Source organism: Phoca vitulina, unplaced genomic scaffold (assembly GCF_004348235.1).
Source record: "Phoca vitulina isolate PV1807 unplaced genomic scaffold, GSC_HSeal_1.0 scaffold5, whole genome shotgun sequence".
NCBI lineage: Eukaryota > Metazoa > Chordata > Mammalia > Carnivora > Phocidae > Phoca > Phoca vitulina.
Window position 1 is genome coordinate 65,673,171 of NW_022589708.1, and position 20,517 is coordinate 65,693,687.

General features: G+C 41.3%; 1 protein-coding gene across 6 annotated transcripts in view; it reads left to right on the forward strand.

Annotated features, from left to right (window-relative positions):
- The window catches only part of DCLK1 (doublecortin like kinase 1), a 344,058-nt gene that overhangs the window by 284,530 nt on the left and 39,011 nt on the right, over positions 1-20,517 (forward strand). For all 6 annotated transcript variants that reach the window (XM_032403188.1, XM_032403190.1, XM_032403189.1 and 3 more), the window contains 4 exons: positions 3,743-3,800; positions 4,288-4,407; positions 8,346-8,492; positions 19,622-19,755. In XM_032403188.1, coding sequence (XP_032259079.1) covers positions 3,743-3,800; positions 4,288-4,407; positions 8,346-8,492; positions 19,622-19,755 — 459 coding nt within the window. The remainder of the gene's footprint in view (positions 1-3,742; positions 3,801-4,287; positions 4,408-8,345; positions 8,493-19,621; positions 19,756-20,517) is intronic.

A 20,517-nucleotide genomic window follows, 5' to 3' on the forward strand; every position in this document is an offset into this window, starting at 1 on the left:
AGAATTGTATTAAAATTCTAGCTGCTCCTGATTCCCTCTCTCCCTCCCTCTCCTATAAACCTGAGGAACTGCTCAAGGAAACTGTGGGCTTGAGCAGTGGGTGTAGGTGGGCTCAAACCCATCCGAACATCCGAACAGGTTGAGACTTCAGGGCCACAAAACCGGGTTGCATCTACCTAGAAAGTCTTCAGAATTCTCAAGAACCTCCAAAACCTCATACCTGTGGTTTGAAGGCATTTCCTTCTGAAGTGTGATTTGGAGCGTGAGTCAGGACGAAGCTGAGCTGAGTCTCAGCTAGTTGGCCGTGCTCTTTCTTCCTTCTTTCCTTCCTGAGGATGCTCTGGCACCGGGCTTGCACTCAAATTCAAAATCAAACTCTACTCCAGAGATGTCTGACCAGACACTCTGGGATGCCTCAGTTCTCTGCTCTCCACAATTACCCCCTTAGGAGGAGGCTGAGATGGGCTTTATTATGATTATGTAGCAAACAAACGGCGGTGTTTACTAACCCCTCTTTGTTGAGGGGTCCCAACTGCCACCATCCTCTGGAATCTTCACAACTCAACCAACATGCTTGGAGCCCCTGCTAGTTCAGGCCATACCCTGGATTCATACGGGGCTACAGAGAGGGACAAGACCCCAGTCCCTCCGCTTGAGAACCAAACCCATAATGGAAGGATGGCCGTGAAATTCATCACATGCTACTATGGGAATGCCTGGGAAGCTGTTTTTCCTTTTACACATAAATTTTTTTAGTACCTTGAAAACCTAGCAAACCTCCCATAACAGCAACAACAAAAAGCACGTTAGTCCAGGACATCCCAATCGATAAGCGTTCTGCTGCCCCCCTGCCCCCCCGTTCCCGGGTGAGGGAGGAGGGTGGGGAGCAGATTGACCCTGGGCTAGAATCACTAAGTTTAAACAAGACAACTTTCTCCAAGCCATTGTATTTTTAGCACAAATATTAAAAATTGGATTTAGTTCAAATTTGTAAAATTTGAAAATTTCTCTCGTAATAGTTCAGGCTCTAACCTTGGGTCAAACTTAATAGGAAGAGGACCTTACAAATTGAATTCCCATATAGGATGAAAAAAGCAAACAAAGTTTGTCCAGCCACTGCTGCTGCCTTGGCCGTGGCATTCAAGGCTCTGTGATTTCGTGCTAGGTCAAGAATGTCACTTCAGGGACAAACAAGCGAATGGCCTGTAGTTTCACCAGCAATCCCGGTGTCTAGTATTCTCACCACAACCAGCTGTAGACTCCTTGGGGACAAGGACCAGGTTTTGCTTACCTGTGTCTAAAATGCCCGGGTTTTGTTCATCTCTGTAGCCACCAAAGAACCATGCTCATAACCACTCGCTGAATAATTCCACGGGCACAGAGGTCCTCAGAGTTTGGGTACGCAGGAAGGCAAATACTTTGTTTAAGGTTTTATTTCTTGCCAAGTGTTTTCACTTACCAACTTAAAGCAAGAAGTTAAATTTTTATTCTTATGAAATACATTTAGTACTAACACCTGTTTTCAGGCTTATTTTCCAGACTCAGCTGCTTTCCTATAAACATATACTTCTAATAATTGAGGATTATAACTTTATAGTTCTGCCCTCAAGGAATCAAGAAAGAAAACTTGCAGTATTAATTTTGGTGGTCCTCTACAGGGCTCTCTGTCTGATATAAAATACGGGTCAATCTAACTGAGTGTTGAATCCTATTATGTAAGGTTCTGGGTACGGAACCCATAAAGTCCGCTTTCCTAGTAAGCCCTGAGGCCACTGCAGTCCAGGCTTGCTCACATTTTCCCTTCAGCCCGAGGCTCAGGACATAACCTAGTTTGCCTGGTGTCCTGGCAGCCAACACACCCACTTGCTCCTTGGAGATTCTGCTCCTTGCCCTTTTGGTTCTTGGGGGGACTCAGTCTTCCCAGTCCCACGCCAGCCCTTTGCTTTGAGTCCTGTAATGTTACTTATTCCAGGGAAACAAGAGGATCAAATGGCAACATGGGGAATGACAAAACTAAGAAATCCCCCTTCTCACCAATACTGTCCCGTCATCCGTCCCCTTTGTGGAAGCACAGAATGGAGTGTTACCTCCATCCCAGCTCCTTGGTCCTACCTGGGATCGCTGGCTTTGATCACAGCGGTCAGTCCAATAGTCTAGTTTTCTCTGTCATCACATGAAACATTTTAAACCAGATAGGAAAGGGTTCACGGATTCGAATCTCAGATTTGTTTTATTTTAGTTTTCTTAGTGATTCGTGAAAAGCAGAATCCAGAAATCTTCAGCGTTTAGTTTTCCTCTTGACTAAGGGTTTGCAAATTTGCAAACAAACTCTTCAAAAGCTTCTTAAGAAGAGACCACTTAAAGGGACCCTGTGGTCCTTCTATGATGTGAGGAATCTCCTTGCACGTGCATAACTTCACTCTCCCATTTATCTAACACGCAGGGGCCTGGAAGTCAAGTGGGAGAAGCAGTTTTAGCAAATGACATGAAATGGTGTCTAAAATGCCCTCGGGACACACTGCTAATATCTGACCTCTTAATTTATGGGCAGATCACTCTTGCTCTAAACACGTAACTAGGAAATCCCCCCCTTTGATTCTCCATACTGAAGATGTTAAAACCCTATTTTAAACTTTTGTTCCTAATCAACCCCACTCCCACTGTATTCATTTGGATCCCTAAAGTTGGCTTTTATCGATGGGTAAAAAGCTAAGCTGTTTTGGTTCCTCACCAGAAATGAAGTGGAAATGCTTGTAAAATAGTGGTTTCTTATGATTATTAAGTATATGTCCTTCGACAATAGAGCTGTCCTTTTTGGCACTCCACTATCTTAGAAATGTTAGCACAAGTTAGGAAGCTATTTAAAGGTAGCTATATGACTAAACCCTCCCTCCCACATCCATCACGGAGGAAGGGCAGTGTTGGCTGGGCTGTATATGAAGGAGAGTCCTCAAGAACTCTAGAGTCCTGGTTTTTTGGGGTTTTTTTAAGATTTATTTATTTGAGAGAGAGAGAGTGTGCCAGGGGGAGGGGCAGAGGGAGAGGGAGAGAGAGAATCCTGAAGCAGACTCCCCACTGAGCGTAGAGCCTGACATGAGGCTCCATCCCAGGACCCTGAGATCATGACCTGAGCCAAAATCAAGAGTCAGAACGCTTTCATTTTATTTTTTTAAGAGTCAGAATGCTTCCCTGAGATCATGACCTGAGCCAAAATCAAGAGTCAGAACGCTTTCATTTTATTTTTTTAAGAGTCAGAATGCTTAACTGACTGAGCCACCTCCCAGGCACCCCAGTAGTGGTGGTTTTATCACAAGTATAACATTAAACAGCTCAGGATGAGGCATCTGGATGGCTCAAGCAGTTAAGCGTCTGCCTTTGGCTCAGGTCATGATTCCAGGGTCCTGGGATCGAGTCCCGTATCAGGCTCCCTGCTTAGCAGAGAGTCTGCTTCTCCCTCTGCCTGCCGCTCCACCTGCTTGTGCTCTATCTGTCTTACAAATAAATAAAGAAAATCTTTAAAAAAAACAGCTCAGGATGTTTCTGTGCTAGCATAGTTGTTATCCTTACACTTGGTCAACCCCTTAAGGTTTACATATTTCCTTGTAAAAAGGAAAAAGAGTCTTTTACAAAATATTTATACCAGTTTGATGCAAGGTCTGGGGGTAAGAAATTAATCCTTAGCAAAATGACTCAACAGATTTGAAATTAAGTTTATTTTTTACAAATAACTTTCTCTTTGCAGATCAACCGCTAGGGAGTATGCTCTGAAAATTATCAAGAAAAGCAAATGTCGAGGCAAAGTATGTATAAGGCTTATTGTTATGAAAATATAGTGTTGTGGGGGTGGGGAGGTAGAAACACACAGATCAGTTCCCAAATAAACATAAGTTCACCCTAGGAGTTGCATTTTGGTGGAATACAATGTTATATATTTATTGGAATATAATTTTATAAATATTCTTGGAATAAAAGTTAATTGGAATGATTATATGTTATTTCTGTTCCTTATTGTTGTTTGCTTGCTTCTTAATTTACTTTTGTGATCTAAGTTTCATTCTATCCTTCTATATGTGATTATAGTTATACTGATAGGTTGCAAGCATCATCTGAGGACCTTCAACATCTTTTGGCAATTCTAGGCTGAGTATCAGAATCTGAGATATACTCATCATATTTTACCAAAACATATCTCCTTTGATCCTCAAATAGTATAGCTTCACTCATTGGAGTTAGCTCCTCATATGTTTTGATGTGTATATTGATTAAGGTAACTCTTCCCTTAAACAGGAGCACATGATCCAGAATGAGGTGTCTATTTTAAGAAGAGTGAAGCATCCCAATATTGTTCTTCTGATCGAAGAGATGGATGTGCCAACGGAACTGTATCTTGTCATGGAATTAGTAAAGGTGTGTATCTTGGAAAAAGAATAAACCCACACAAGGCCCCACACTTTCCTATCTGATAGAGAGAGCTGTCTCCTTTATTTCCTTCCACCAATATTTAGTCTCTCATTTCTATGTATTGGCATAATGGGTAAGAGTATTAACACTAGAATTATACTGCAAGCATTCAAGTCCCAGCCTTGACCTATATAGTTTCTGACCTTGGGTATACCTTTCTGTACCTCAGTTTCCCCAAATATAAAATGAGAGGAATAATATTACCTACCAGGAGTGTTATGGTGAAGGTAAGAGGGATGACTTCCACCATGTACTTTTTTTTTTTAAGGAGGGGGAGGGGCAGAGAGAGAGGGAGAGGAAGAGAAGCAGACTCCCTGCTGAGCATGGTGCCCAATGCGGGGCTCGATCTCACGGCCCTGAGATGGTGACTTGAGCCAAAATCAAGAGCCGGACGCTTTAATTGACTGAGCCACCCAGGCGCCCCCACTAATGTACTTTCTAATACACAGGAAGTATCACAGATATGATCATTGTTATCATTGCTGTAGAAATTGTGCACTTTTTCGTGAACTACATCCAAAGGTATCACCCATTCTTATTAAAAAAAAAAAAGCTTTAAACTTTTAGTCACCAATGTAATAGAAAAATAGCACTAGAAACTATTCTGCTGCCTTTCAGTAGATGTTACAACCTCGTTCTGTCACATAAAATTACATCTGTATTTTATTAGATCATAGAATATAGACATGGCCATATGTTGATAATCATTGAATCTAAGTTAAAGCTGACTTGCCCATTCCCTCTACTTCCATATTTAAAATTTTCAGTAACTAAAAGTTTTTACAAATTTAATGTTTAGTATTTATGAAGTGCTATTTTTCTCAAGCCTTTTTTCTGTTATGTTAATCTAACTGAAGGTGTAACTAATTTCTACTTTAGTTGTAAAATGTCGTAAATTAGTCACACCACCTCTGCGTCAGCCGTGTGCACCCATCAGCGAGAGCCGCGGGCTCCAGGAACCGTGTTTGGAATCGCACGCCCCAGCTGGTGGCAGGAATCAGCACTGAGGAATGTGGCATTTCCTCTGTAAAGATTTAAGACAAAGACAGCATGTAATAAACTGATCTGTTACTATATAGAAAACTGTTCATTCGAGGGTCCTGTAAGCTTTTATTATTCAGAGTTGCTTTACTTTAGATCTGTTGGCTTTTTTTTTTTTTTTTTAGTGGTTATTTATATTTACAGATGAAGCCTGCTTTTTCCTACTTCGTGTTAGGATTTGTCTCTTTCGGAGGGGTGGGACTTGTTTGTTTGTAGTGACACTAGGGTATTGTCACATTTGAGACCAAGGGAGAGAAAAAATGGTAAACTGTTATTTCGACAAAGAAAGGTTGATTTCAGTTATTTGGAAGATTTTTATATTGATGCTTTATGGCCAAATAAAGTTTGGTAATTGCCAATATTGTAAAATATACTTTCTCTAGCACCCAGGATAATATTTTTACAATGACTTTAATTTTGAGAGCAACAAATTCAAACCATTCCTCTTGCTCTTCTGAGTGCTATTAGAAATTGATTAGCCTCCTTTTATTGGCTGATTTTTGAAGAGTTAAGACTAACTTAAACTTGAAGCTGAGAAATGAAAGAGGCAAAGGCTTAAGGTTTAGAACACATTGTGGTGGGAAAGCCTAGTCTGTCACGCTTAAGTTTAGTCAGGTGACAACAGCTAAGTTACCACTGGGAGGTCCTCACTTCACTCAGCATTCCCTCTGGGTGACCAAGATAGCCTAACAAGGCCAGAGAGTGTCTGCATGGTCCGGCATCGGGACTCGTCCGTTGTACTGCCAGATCATACCCTTAAATTCAGGCTGACCCAGAACTGCTGTGAGGCCAGGTCTGGAAGCATCCCAGGAAGTGAAGGCCAACCCCAGGCTTGACTTGAAAGGCTCCCACAACATTTCCCCCTGACAAATGTAGCTAGGGCCACGCTTCTCCAGAGTCCGGTGGTGTGCCGAAGAGGGCCTGCAGCTGGAGGATAAACAAGGCCTGGATTCTGGAAAACAGTGAAGTAACAGTAATTACAAGTGAAATTCCATAATTAATAAGAACAGGCCTTTGGACTTCTGCCTACAGATGTGTGCACATACACACTGCGTATGTGCTCAGAGGAATGCAGGCCTTGTGTAGGAGGTGGCCCTGCGGCCGGGCCCTAACTGATCAGCAGGAGTCAGAAAGACAAAGGCACTCGAAGGGACCTTCCAGGAAGGGGGCTCTCGGGAGGACAGGTTTGGAACGCAGGGTGATTTTGGTATGTTTTAGTGATGGGGGAAGAATCTCCTACCTGGAGCATAAAGGCGACTCACGGGTCTAGCGAGTGGCAGGAGATGCATCGAGACAGGTTGGAATGAAGAGGGGCGCCCGGACATGGAGAGCCATGGGAAAGGAATGCCGACTTCTTGAGGGGAGAAGGAAAAGGCCAGCATCCCATGCGGGAAGGTAACAGTCCGTTCGCTGGATGCCATGAATGAAGAGGCCGGAAGCAGTGTAGGTTGTGGGGCCTCATGAGAACCACCCCGGGACAGCGCAACAAAACCTTTCACCCAGCAGATGGAGCGACTGGCTGCGTACGTGGCACGTCTTACCCGCCTTACCGGAAGGACTGGTTGTCTTGTTGGGGACGTGGAAGACGTGAGGTCACAGGATGCCTGGCGCCTACCTAGACAACTAGGACAACGGTGGCATCATTGTGGGTCACCACACACAGCCGCACACCCATCCCACTGCATCGGGGTGCTGCTCATGTAGACCACAGTGAAAATGCTGCCTCCTGGAGAGGCACGGAACCCTCGGGCAGCCTTGCCTTTGAGAGAAACAGAAAGCGGAGAAGGCGTTCATTTTGACGCTCGTGTACGTGTTTAGGTTGGGAACTGCCGAGGCTGAAGGGGCCGCGGGAGAAGCCTCCCGAGCAGAGGTGGTGCAAGGCAACGGAGGACAGGCCAACTTAGTGAGATTCGAAAACTATCAGCCTGCAAGGCCTATATTTTGCTTTTGCTATTTAAAAAAACAAAAATGAAATCCCTCACCACATTAGGCAACAGATGAACACAGTTGACTCCCGTGCTCAGCTATTTGGTGCATTGTGTGCAAGAACGATGCAAACGTCGTTAGTAAATCAGACCCAACTTTCTGAAAGCGTTTCCAATAAAGAGAACTAAAATTGGAGCCTAAAATCATTCTGTTTCTCCAAATAACAGTAAGCTAGCAAGGAACAAGGGAAACAAAAGTTCAGATGAATAATGGTCCTGGAAAACTTTCTTTGAAATTCCTCCACCTTCCTCCCTCCTCCTCTCTTTTCTCTCTCATCTTTGGAATGACAGTTTCTGGTCCTTTTTCTCTGCTCCTTACAAAGAAGCACATTATTGGAAAAGAAAACACTACACCCACTCCAAGAGAGCACAATCTAGAGAATGAAGGGAACTGAGTGTGTGTGTGTGTGTGTGTGTGTGTGTGTGCTTCATAAGGCAGCCGCACATTTTGTTAAGGATGTGGTCTGCAGGATTACCTGTTTCTCATTTTGGGAGGGTTGGGGTTGTGACTTTGAACTTCTGCTGGCCGTTGCGATGAGGCATGTCACACATGCCACCAGGGCACCTGCCAGACCTGGCTCTGTGTCTCCCTCCTGGCTGGGGCTGTGGATATGACTGCATGTCCCAATGGTGGAGAATCCTCCTCCTGCTCCTTTGAGCCATGGAGGAAATGCCCCTGGCTTTCACAGCGGGGAGACAAATCCCCAGGTAGAGTTGCTGGGCCTTTGAGAGGGAAGTGGCAGGGAAAGCTCTGGGAGCCCAGAGATCCTGCATGCGTCTTCATCTCCTTGAGAATGTGTCAGTTGTCTCTCCAGGACCATCTGCTAATTGCTGCTCTACGTGCCGTTCTGTTCTCAGGGCGGAGACCTCTTTGATGCTATTACTTCAACCAACAAGTACACGGAGCGGGATGCCAGTGGGATGCTCTACAACCTGGCCAGTGCCATCAAATACCTGCATAGCCTGAACATCGTCCACCGGGACATCAAGCCAGAGAACCTACTGGTAAGAGGAATTCAAACCTCAGGCATCTTGAGTTCCAAGCACTCATGAGTGAATATGAATGTTTCTTTTTTTTTTCTTTCCTATTTCCTTTCCTTTCTTTTTTGAAAAGAAATATACTTTAAAGGCTAGTTTCCAGCTGGACTTCAGTGACTAGCTAGAAATGAACCTTTTAAGTATATCTGTATGGGTTAATATGGGTTAATGTGCCCTTAGGAGTACTTGACTAATTATTAACAAATAAAAACCTGAGACAGGGTTGGGGGAATAGAGCTTGGGAAATCTAAGGCTGTGGTTAAGACCTTGGGCTAGACCAAGATAGTCATGAGGAACATTTACATGTATGTTTATTTATCTACAGCACTTTGATGTTAAAAGTTTTTACTTGGAAAAAAAAAAGGAAGCCCTTAGTCTCCCAAATTTACTTTTCCGTAATATGATCTAAAAGCTAAGACAATAAGTCATGAGTTTTAAAGACACCAGCCCTTCAGCTTAAAAATAATCACAATGAAGACTGATTTTAAAAATCAGAGACATCCCTATCCCCCTTTAAGGCTATTTGTTTTACTTTTCATGAACTCCATGTCTCTGGGGAAACACTAGGAGTTCTTTACCCAAGCAAATGAGGATCCTTTCCTAGTCCAGTTGTTAAGGGGACAGTATTGGAAAGAATTGAGGAGACAGAGACTGGGCGTTTGGGGAACTGTCACTGGTGAATATGGGAGTAACATAAATTTTGCTGGCTATCCAGGCTGGAATTTTAATGAAATCTATTCATTTTCTCCCCCCCACCCCAAGTTGCTAGTTCTTCTTTCACTTTCATTACCCAGGCCCAAGAGTCACGTATTATATATTACTGTTAGTTTGTCCATCTCTTCAGAAATCTGGGAATTGAGGATTCTCTTTCAAAAGAAGTGTTTCTCCAAGGGTGGTCTAAAGACTCCCTGCATCTGAACTACTCCCAGATGCCTGTTAAAAATGCAAATTTCTGAGCCTCCCTGCAGCCCTAGCAAATCAGAATCTGGTGACTGGTGACAGGGTACAGATCTTCCTTGAAACAAGCTCCCCCACGTGACCCAAATGAGCTTCCAAGTCGAGAAGCAGATGAGCAACCCAACTCTCACGGCACAAGAAGGGCTGATGAAGTCTGCTAAGATGGCGACCCACCCATGGGCTAGCCCTGCGCTTTACGCTCATGATCTCACTTAATCCTCACAACAGCTGTATGGGGTAGGTTCTATTACTGTCCCATTTCACAGGTAAGGAAACTGAGTGCCTAGAAGTTCAAAGACCTGTGCAAAGCCATTATAACTCATATGTGGAAGAACTAAGATCTCAATTTAGCTCTGTCCTACTACAGAGCCCAAGATTTTAACCACTAGACGACACAAAGCTGTGCATTAGGGAGATTTATTGCGTGCTGGCTCTGTGCCAGGTTGTGCCAGGGAACAGAGAGACAGATGCCTTCATGGAGTTGACATTCAAGTAGGAAAAATAGGCATTCAAGAAATAAATACACAAGCAGTTAGTTCGCTGTAATTATGTTCATAAACTTGCAGCTACTGGCTAATGAAGGGAGCTGAGGTCAAGCGACCGAGTTCTGACTTAATTGCTCCTCAAATTCCACGTCTCCGCAGTAGCCTGAACATTCTCTTCTGCGTAGTTGCCTCCATAACCTGCAGCAGTTTTCTCTTGTCTGCATTCATTATTCCTATGTCCTGAATTATGTAGGATCATCTCGTGGGAACAGACTCACAATTGGCCTTTGTTTCAAAACTTCTCTAAACCCCGAAGTTCAGTGATTGAAAATTAAAGTTTAGTTTCCTCCCCTCCACTTTGCGGTTTGGTTTTGCGTGACATTGTCCACTTGCTTCTCACCAGAGCGTTATCTGTTTCTGTTAAATGCCATACGTGATTACTTAGCAGGGTAGTTTTTCTAAAATTACAGTTTGCATGACACTTTGAAAATATTGTGCTCATTCTAACATATTTTACTTTTTAAATTACCCAAAAAGAAAAACGTTCACTCTTTTTTTTCCTTTCTCTTCTAATGTGAGAATGTGAAATACGCACACCATTGAAATCATTTGCAATATAGGTTTAAAATATATATATGAGCTAAAGTAATTCTGCTTCTCCAGTATAGTAATTTCTTACTCTCAGGAAGTAATAAGGGTTGGTGAGCTTTGCAGGAATAAATCTATTATAGTATAAAATAGGTAGAAGAATAGAAGAAGTTGAGCAGAATTAGGACGACATCACTAATTGAACTTGAGACTTCTGTTAATTTCACATTCTGTTGACCTTTATGTGGAAATAAGAGAGAATCGTCATGGGAGGCACATTCACATCCCAAGGATTTATAGTCAGATGGACCAAAGTTCAAAACCAAGTGCTTCACTCTTCCAGTGGCTGGTCTTATGACCTTGAACAAGTTTCTTAACTCCTTTGAGCCTCCTTTAGGGGGATTTTATGAAGATAAAGAGATAACATGGAACTATTGGCTTCCTTCCTTTTTACTCCTCTTTTATTTGTAATAAAAATTAAAGTATTCCTAAAAATAAAACTGTTTCACAACAAATTGTATGTTGTAAAAATCATCTTGCATCTTTTTTGACATTGCTTTTAAAATTTTACTATTCACCCGTGCATGGAATTGCCATCTCCTCACAAAATGTAGAGCCGGAGATTATTTTTGAAAAATGCTATGACAAATTTCGTGTAAAGATTTTGAGTCCATTTTCTTACTACCAAATAAATAAATTTACCAAATAAATAAAAAGGCCTCACTACACACTTTGCATTACTCTTTTATTAAGGGACCTCAAAAAAGCCTAAATTGTTGGGTTGCTAACAAGATTTTTGCCAGTTTAGTGTTTAATGTTTGTTATAACTAACAAAGTATTATTTTTAAGTTATAGATTTCATTTTATATATTATCATATATGTAGAACTTCCAGAATTTTTTATTTGTAAATTCTTATAGAACTATATAAAAATGTTGTAGCTTGGCCTTAAGGATCTATATTGATCCATTCAAGTCTAAGTATTTGTCAGGTCCAGGTCTTTTAATGAGAAAACATGATTTGATTTACAGTGATGTATCTAGACACAGATGGTGTGAAAACTGGGAATTGACCCAATATAAATACCCCCTATAATTTTATTATTGTATCACTTCTAAGTTTTTGTCTTGTTTGTTTTCTTTTGTTTTTGTTGTCACAAGTTAATCATGCCAGTGATCTTACATGGTTGTTTTTGCTCTGTCAGCCCTGGAGCTTAATGATCATACGGATGAGTGACCAGTGGGATGAGAGGGTGGATGAGATGGAAGAGTGAGTAAATGAGTGACACTTCTTCACAGACTAGAGGACAGACCCAACATGACAGATCCAAGCCATTCTTCAACTCATTCATTACACTGAGGGCTCACATGGGCCTCAGTCTAAATGCCACTGAGTGGGGGAAGTGCAGTGTTTCCCTCGCTGTACTTATGCGCAGTGTGTGTGCGTGTGTGTGTGTGTGTGTGTGTGTGTGTGTGTGATAGTATATAACTAAAAGAGACTTTTTGCTTTTTAAAAAACAAACCAAACCACCAAAACCATCCTACTGAGATCAATCACCTTTAGTTGGCAGGAGTCACCACTAGATGGCAAGCTTGCACCCTTGGCAGGAAAAATTCTCGGTAGGAGCCTGAGTTTTCTTCCTAAGGAGCTGGGAGGGTCTTTTAAAATGTGTATGCAGGTGCTACCTTCTTAGGAAAATTAAAGTATTTACTGGCAAAAATATAATTTGCATCACTAGTTTTTATTAGATTCCAGAAATAAATGGGAATTTTCTTGAAATACAGAAGTTTATGTTCAAAAAACTTTTTCCTTCTAAACTCCCCAGTACTTTCTGGGAGAAAGCAGTTTCTCAGAGAGTCTGCCTGTCTTGGTCAGAAATTTTCTTTTAGAAACTTTCTAGCCAGGTGTTTGTACCTGCTCCTGGCTGCCCATCAAAATGGCATGCCTAGCACATGACCCTCATTTTCACTAACTGGATTATATGTAGCAGTAAGGTATCGTGTTCTCTCCAAGTGATGACCATGTGTGACCTAGAGCTGATGTGCTCCAGCACCTCTTGGTTTCCATGTCAAGCCAGCCCCAAGCCCACAAGATGGCAGATTTCCTTCTGCCTTAATCCCATGACCCTTAACAAATAAGTCCATTTTGTGATAAGATAGCTAACTACACTGGTACACAAGGCAAGTGCCACCGATAGACTGCATCTAGAAGTCATAGGCAAAAGCACGGTTGAGTAGATCTGTAGTCAGTCCACTGTCTTACGATCTTGAGCCAGCAGAGTGTTGATTAATGGTTGGGGGACCCAGAAGAAGGGAGCCAGGGGCCTCTCAGGACTCTGTCACTAGCCCTGGCCTAATCAGCATTATTAGTGATGCGAAATGAAGATGTATTATAGCAAGTGACAAACTTGAGATCCAAAAGTATCTTTGGCTCTGTGAGGGTCCCAAATCAGTAGGATGAAATTTGACAAGAGAGACGCATAAATCCCAGTGGACTAAGTGGTTTTGGTATAATTGTTTTAATGATCATTGCAGCAAAGCAGTAATGGAGAAACTTGGCCAGACCAAGTCAAAGGCTATTAATTGACCATAAATTCAGGGTGAGCCTCAGTGGGATATGACTGCTAAAAAGTGCCCCTCAATTCCTTTCACTGAAAGAATGCTGCCATCGAGAGAGTCCTCTGCCTTGCTCATGCCAGTTACCCCTATGGCGAGGAATGTGAGCACGTCATGGCAGGGGCCTGGAGTTCAGCCCACAGAGGGATGGAGAAAGTGGAGCATGGTGGCTCTGGTTAAATATATGAAACACTGCCAGATGGAAGATGGGAAAGCTTTTCTGTGCTGTACTGAACTCCGACTAAAGAGAAGACGTTACTGGATGAGAGGTTCAAGGTTGATGTAAGAAAAAACTTTCTAACAGTTGCACCTGTTTGCAAATTAAAGGGCCTTTACTACACATAGCTTGTGGTCATTGAAAATGTCCAAGCAGAAACTGAATGATCATTTTTTATAGGTGTTTAGAAAAAAAAACCTCTGCTCTCCGAATTTGGATAAAAGTTAAGGGAAAAATAGAAGCAAAACAACATTTTCCCAAAACATTGTTTAGTACAATAGTATACCAGTTTCTTTACTAGCACCTTTGCTGAGGGCCCTCTTCCCAGGACCTGTGATTGCACGTGGGAGAAGACAGGAACGTGTAGTGTGTTGCCTTGGTGGCCTGGGTCTGTCTGCTCCCCTGCTCATCCCTTCTGCCGTTAAGGACTGAAATACTACCACTCATCTCATTTAAAATGACATGGTCTTATTGGACTAGCAAAGATTAATAAATAATAGCATATAGTGTTGGAAAAGTTATTAGGATACCAATCATCTCCTATGTGTTGATGTAAGAGTAACTTCGTAGAAGCTTTCTGAAAGGTAATTTGGTGATAAAGAACTGGAACCTTAAATAGTATGAGTATCCTATGACCAAATAATTCTACTTCTGGAAATGGAACCTAAAGAAAAAAAATTTAGATCTGTATACATATATAGGGATGTTCATCTCAGTGGTTTTTAGTATGAAAAAGTATAAAACTACTTATTTCAGGGCACTAATTAGTTAAATAATGGCGTGATGATGGGGGAGGAGGACATGGTTAAAATCTTGGACTTGGACGTACTTAAGCTTATGTTCTTGCTCTGCCACTTACTAGCTGGGCGACGTAACAGTGCAACATCTCTGAGACTCAATTTTCTCATCTGCAAAATATCAGTAAGATGACTTAATAGGTTGTTGTGAAGATCCAATAGGATAATGAGCATGAGCTCCTCCACACAATGCCTGACATATCCTGTGTGCTCAGTAAATAGCAGCCGTAGTCGTTGTTGGGATTATTATTACACTGCACCCGTACAATGGAATATCCAGTAGCCACTGAAAATCGTGTTGTAGATACATGCATATTCACTCAGGATTTATATTGTCCAGTGGAAAAAGAAAAGCAGAAGAGAGAGGTAAAGTAAGGGCTGGAAGTTCATACCCCAAAATGTTAACGATGGTTATTTCTAGGTGTCAAGATTATGGGTGAGCTTAATTCCTTTCCCTCTATAATTATCTGTCTTTTCTAATTTTCCTACAATGACATGCTGGATATTACTTGTGTGACAAAAATGTAATATGAGTTTTAAAAAGAGCAATGGCACTGAGTTCCCACAGTCTTTGCAAAAGGCTGGTATGTGCAATGGGCTCCCAGGATCCGGAACGTGCCGGTCTTACTGCCACTGCGTAGAACTCCTCCTTAGATGGTTTCATGACTATTTTAAAGTAGGATGGGAATCGGGTTTCCTGGAGTTCCCACTCATCCTCCCATCTTCCCAGATATCTCTACAGTAATACTTTGAAAGCTATTTTATTTCTCCCTCTGATATTGTTACCTCTCTTCTGACTTCTATACAATGTTGACTCTTCTTATTTCATTTAACGTTTGATTTCACAAAGATTTTACACGTGGGTATAAAGTGGGTTTGGTTTTTTTAAGAATTAATTTTTTTTCCCCCGGGAGATTTAATTTTAAAGTATGTGGACCCTAAAGTGCATTTTGTAAAATAATTTCCTGCATTAATGTTGTTTTACTTCACTTCTTTAAGAGTGAAGATTTAAATTTAATTCATTTTCCTTAGAAAGGACTATAAAGGCCATATACCATGGCCAGAGGAAAATCAATGTCTTTTTAAAGGGATACCATAGTTGTGAAAAAGTATATTGACTTTTTTTCATGGCTTTGTCAATTTCATGCCACTTTTGTTCAGTTCTATTTGGTGAAATTATTTTTTAGTACCTATTGAGCTTCGCTGTGAAAAATATTTCCGTGGATACTAATGATTCATTAGCCAGCATTTCAACAGGGTTATCCTTGAATTCACGGCAGCGCTGAGAATTATGGTTGTTCCAACACATCTGTTATATTAGTCAGGTTTTAGTTCTCTATTATGGGAATCTCAGAAACCATTTGCCTGGGTTCAGGTTATCTGTGAATTTTCATATTATTTTATGGCCACCAGCTGCATTTTATGACTATATATTAAATTTTTTTTGTTTTTCAAATAACTTTTCCAAATGGTCTCAGTTTCTAATCCAAAGGAAATCAGGCCTATGCCCAGACATCTACTGTTCAGCAAGTTACAGCTACTGCAAAACCCCAAATAAACGAAAAAGAAACAAAAAGAAAACTCTTCTTCAAAAAGGAAAAACCCTGTGTAAAATGCCAGTGTGCCAAAAACCTAATACCTGACCTTTCCCTATATCTATTCTTGCTGGGACATGCCTTCAGCTTTTAATTGGAACCTTTTTTCATAATTGTTGCCATTTAACACATTTAGTCTGTCAAATCATGGGATGTCTTTATAGCCATATAATAAACCCTAGAGAACAACTTCTCTGACTGTAGCCATCTGCAATGATCACAAAAGTAGCTTACAAAATACTGACAATCTTTATGGTAATAGGATACATATGGCAGCCCACAATTATGTGTAGCTGCATCCAATTAGTGTTGTACAATTACACAGTTTTATTGCTTAGTTAAAACAGTGAAAGCACTACATACTGGTAATTTGCACTAATCCCCGTCTCTTTAATAGCCCCTCAGTGTTTAAAATGTGGGGGAACAGCTATAGTATTTAAAGGGCTTGGGATGAACATTAAATTATATCTCATGTTGTGAATACTCATTGATTGGCAATCAGTGGACTCCCACCTCACTTGTGGGTCATGTTTTATGGAGGCTTTAAAATACAGTCATAGCAAGAAGTTTTTTTTTGTTTTGTTTTGTTTTTTTTTTAACACCAGAAGCCCACTTGCTGGATCGGGCTGCCCAAGCCTGTGCTTGCAGCCTGTTAATGTCCTTCCTGGAACATGGTCAGGACGGGGATACATCCAGAGGAACAAAGTCAGAATCGGTTCAGGGAGCAGTATATGCCAGGGACTCCACATTTTAAATGTGAACTTGTTAGAGGTGTGTCCCATTCCTAACTTTTAATTAAAAACTTAGTTCAAAGTAAATTTATAGCTGCCATTTGGGAAAATACTTTCTGGAGAGGGTTTTGTGTGTGAGTGTGTGTGTGTGTGTGTGTGTGTGTGTGTGCTCACGCATGCGTGTGTGTTTGAAACAGATGTATTTAGCAATCTGTGATTTTAACAGAGTTTTAATTACATTTTTAAATGGCCTCACTTGTGCCCCTCCGTAAGTGGCTTGGTAAGAGATAAGGGTGAGCCCAGCTCAGGTTGCAGCAAGTGCTAACAGGGAACCCCATTTGTGAGGTGGTCTCATTACACTGCTTAGGAAAGGTGCTCTCCCATTGGAGGAGAGGAAACACTGGAATATATTCTTCTGTATCCTTCTCCCAAAGTGTTGACAGAGAAAAACCCAAAGCAACCTTGTTTCCTGCCCTGCCTGACAGTAAGTAAGTTAAACAGAATTCCAAACAAGAGGCCTGGACATTTATTCACCTGCAAAAACATTTTGCTGAAGCATTGCTAATGTAGTTGTGTCCAGAAATGTTTTCAATTACATGGATTAGGCCTTTGTCTCTCGTTCTTTTTGTCTATCATAAGCATCACGCTAACCTCTTTATGTTCATGAAAATTCTGTATGCTTTTTCAAAGCAGAGGAAGGGGACATTGTGGAAGTGATAGAAAAAGAACATTAAAAGGATAGATTCTGTGTGTTTTATTTAAATGTTGTTGGTTTATTTGAAAGAATTATTATTTTTATGTAATCCTAATTTTCTTTATTTTAGGTTAGACTTTTTTGGTGCTTTTTTCCCCCTTAGGAATTGAAACTTTGAACTTCATTGCTCAGTATATTAAATACAACTGGCATATGGCTCTATGTGAGGTGGAATTCCTGTTTAAATGTAGATGCTTGAAAATAAAACCTTTGCTATGTGTAGGGGAATTACGTGGTCATATTCAGAACCAAAATGTGACTTATGACTGGATCTGCCAACATCTCCTTTCGTCCAACTTTTGAATACAGTTAGGTGATTATAGATAGTATGTTTAGAGGAAACCCACAAAATTCCTGTGTAAATGGAGTTGTGTAAACTCAAATCTGCATGACCTCCCAAAACACGGCCCGTGGATGTTTGGACCTAACAGAACATCAAAGCCAGAGATTATTTTGCATTTTAGGAAGGTTATTGCTAACAAAATGGAATTAAGGAAGTAAACAATTCTGCTCTGTCCGGGAAGTCAACTAGATAATTTTCTAGATGTTTCCATCTCAGGATTCTGTTCATGAAAAACATTTGCTTGTCACTTGGATGGCTGGAATGGTGGAGGTGCTAAGGCTACGATTTAGGGATTTTTTTGCCCAAGAACGTTTAGGCTGGGGGTGACATTGTGCTTTGCAGCTCTCATGTTTCAGCGTCCCTAACTCAAACTTGGTCCTGCTGACGGGCTGGAGAGCTGTGTTGTTAAAGGAGGGAGGACAGTGTCCATCCCAGATGACAACTGGGCAAAGCCACATCTACGAGGGATACACAGCTGTCTTTGCCCTAACAGCCTATGTGCAGGTGACCCCACAAGCCTCTGGGCACCTGCCCAAGGGCCCAAACTAGATGGTGGTCAAGCCCTTAAGGAGAAGACTCCACGTTCTGAGTGTGGAGAAAATGTAAAAGAATATTTTCTGCACAGAAAAGACACGGTCTCTCCAGAAGGGAAGATCCGACTCCCTGCCTCTGCCAAAACAGTTAGATCCAAATGATCGATGCTGATGCTGCCGCTTAGCTGGCCAAACATCTGCACTTGAAACTGCAGGGAAATGGGAAGTTAATCTACTTTCTCCAAAGAAAGGGAGACGTGGTGTGTGTTCATGGTAGTGGGGCTCCTGATGTGTGGAGATGCGTCTTGCTGTGCTAGAGATTCAGGCTGCTCTATCAAGTACAGATGATCACAAGGCGACAAGAGAAGAACATGCAGGCTTCTACTTGCTGGATGAATTATTTTGATGTATGTGGAAAACTTCACCATGTCCTCAAGGCATCTCCTGCCTTTACTGGGAATACTAGCTTTCTACTGTGGTTTTCTTTATCTTATTGATTCCAATGGAGGACCCTGAATTAGAATTCTGAATGCCCTTTGATCTTTTCTTTGAAACAGTAGAAGTGGTTTGGGATACGCTTTAGAGCAAACCCATTTGGTTTGATCATGGGCTGGAATTAAAGCGGTATAAACACTTGCCTATGGTCACATGCATCCTTTTCTTGATTTGTTGGGTGAAAGACTAGAGACTTTTACTGCCTTAATAAGGAAACCTGGACTGAATGCTGACTCTGCACCTGATAAATCTTTCCAAATTGCCACAGGTGAAATGAAATGTTAATATCCCTTTCAATTATTAATAAAAAAAATGTAAATAGATTTTGTTGGAAATGTGGGCCACTGAAAATGAAGTATTTTAATATACGTGTAGATTTTTTTGTTCAATTACTAAAGAACTGTATTTTTAAAGCGTCTTACATATTAAAATGGAGAGGTAATTACTTTCATAAATTGGAAGTACTGCACTAGAGACTTTCTATATTTCATTGTATTACACAAATCAATTTTAATTGTAGAAAACATTAAATACAGATAAGCAAAGAGAAAAAAAAATCTCTCATAATCCTACCACCCAGAGACAGACACACTAACACTGTGTTCTTTCAGACATTTTTCTTTGCATGTATTTTTTTCTTTAGCACACCTTTTATGCAAACCAGTCTGAAATCTGACCTTTGCCAAAATAATTTATTTCAATAGACATAAACCCACATCACCACGTTAATGGTCATGTAGCATCCCACCGTATCAACACACCGTCATTTATTATTGAATTTCCATTTGCTGGTTGTTCACCATGTTTCCAATTCTGCAGTAATCTAAAAAAAAGATATTCTTATACGTATACCATTGCATAATTGCCTGTTTTTTTCACTTTATGATAAATACCTTAAATTTAAGCCACAATGCCTCTCATTCCTTCAAGAAAGAGCTTTTGAGCTCTTGGTTGTAAGGCGATTCCACTCTTTACTTTTACTTTAGGTGTACGAACACCAAGATGGCAGCAAATCGCTGAAGCTGGGTGACTTTGGACTGGCCACCATTGTAGACGGGCCCCTGTACACGGTCTGTGGCACCCCAACATACGTGGCTCCAGAGATCATCGCGGAAACTGGGTAAGTGCTTCCGTGGTTGACTGGAGTGCTGTGCTCGCCAAAGAACCAGTCTGCTTCAGAAATAGGAGAAAACCACCCCGTCCCATCCAGACAGAATTAGCTGTCAGATTTCTTGCAACTTTTTTTTTTTTTAACTTTAAATTGAGAGCCACTTTCTCCGTTTCCCCAGTCAAGTTGCCAATTACTGCAATCTTGTTCAAGGCTTCCACGTGGCCTTTGTTAAAGGTAGAACAGCAGTTATTAACCCCAGAGTAAAAAATGTTCAGACTAACAGAGAAACATATAGCGATAACATTAACTCGTTTTTGGATAAAAGAAACAGACACTGCTGTGTGCGGTGATTACAGTCTCCTGTGGTTATTTCTCTCAGCTGTCCTTATTCTCCTGTCCCAGTCTCATTTTGGCCGTCTTGGCGGTCCATTGATTATCTGTGCAATACAAGCACCCTTAGGCATCAGAGGGCCACTGGGAATTTTCTGGTTTCTGTGTGCAGCAGTGTAAGATGAATGAAAATCTCTAGAACTGGGGGAGAAGGTGGGTGGCCTAACACTGATTAAGGACCTACCCTCTGCCAGGCCTTAAGCTCCTTTACTTGATTCTTCACTCTTCCAGTAGACGGCATGATTCCCATTTTGCACATGAGTAATCTCTCTGCGATGGTTGGGTTTCATGGAAGCTCATGACTAGGTAGTGGTTGAGTCAGCATTTGAACTTGGGGCGTGTGAATAAAGGGCTCTTTATGGAAAGAGCCCTATTTCTTGC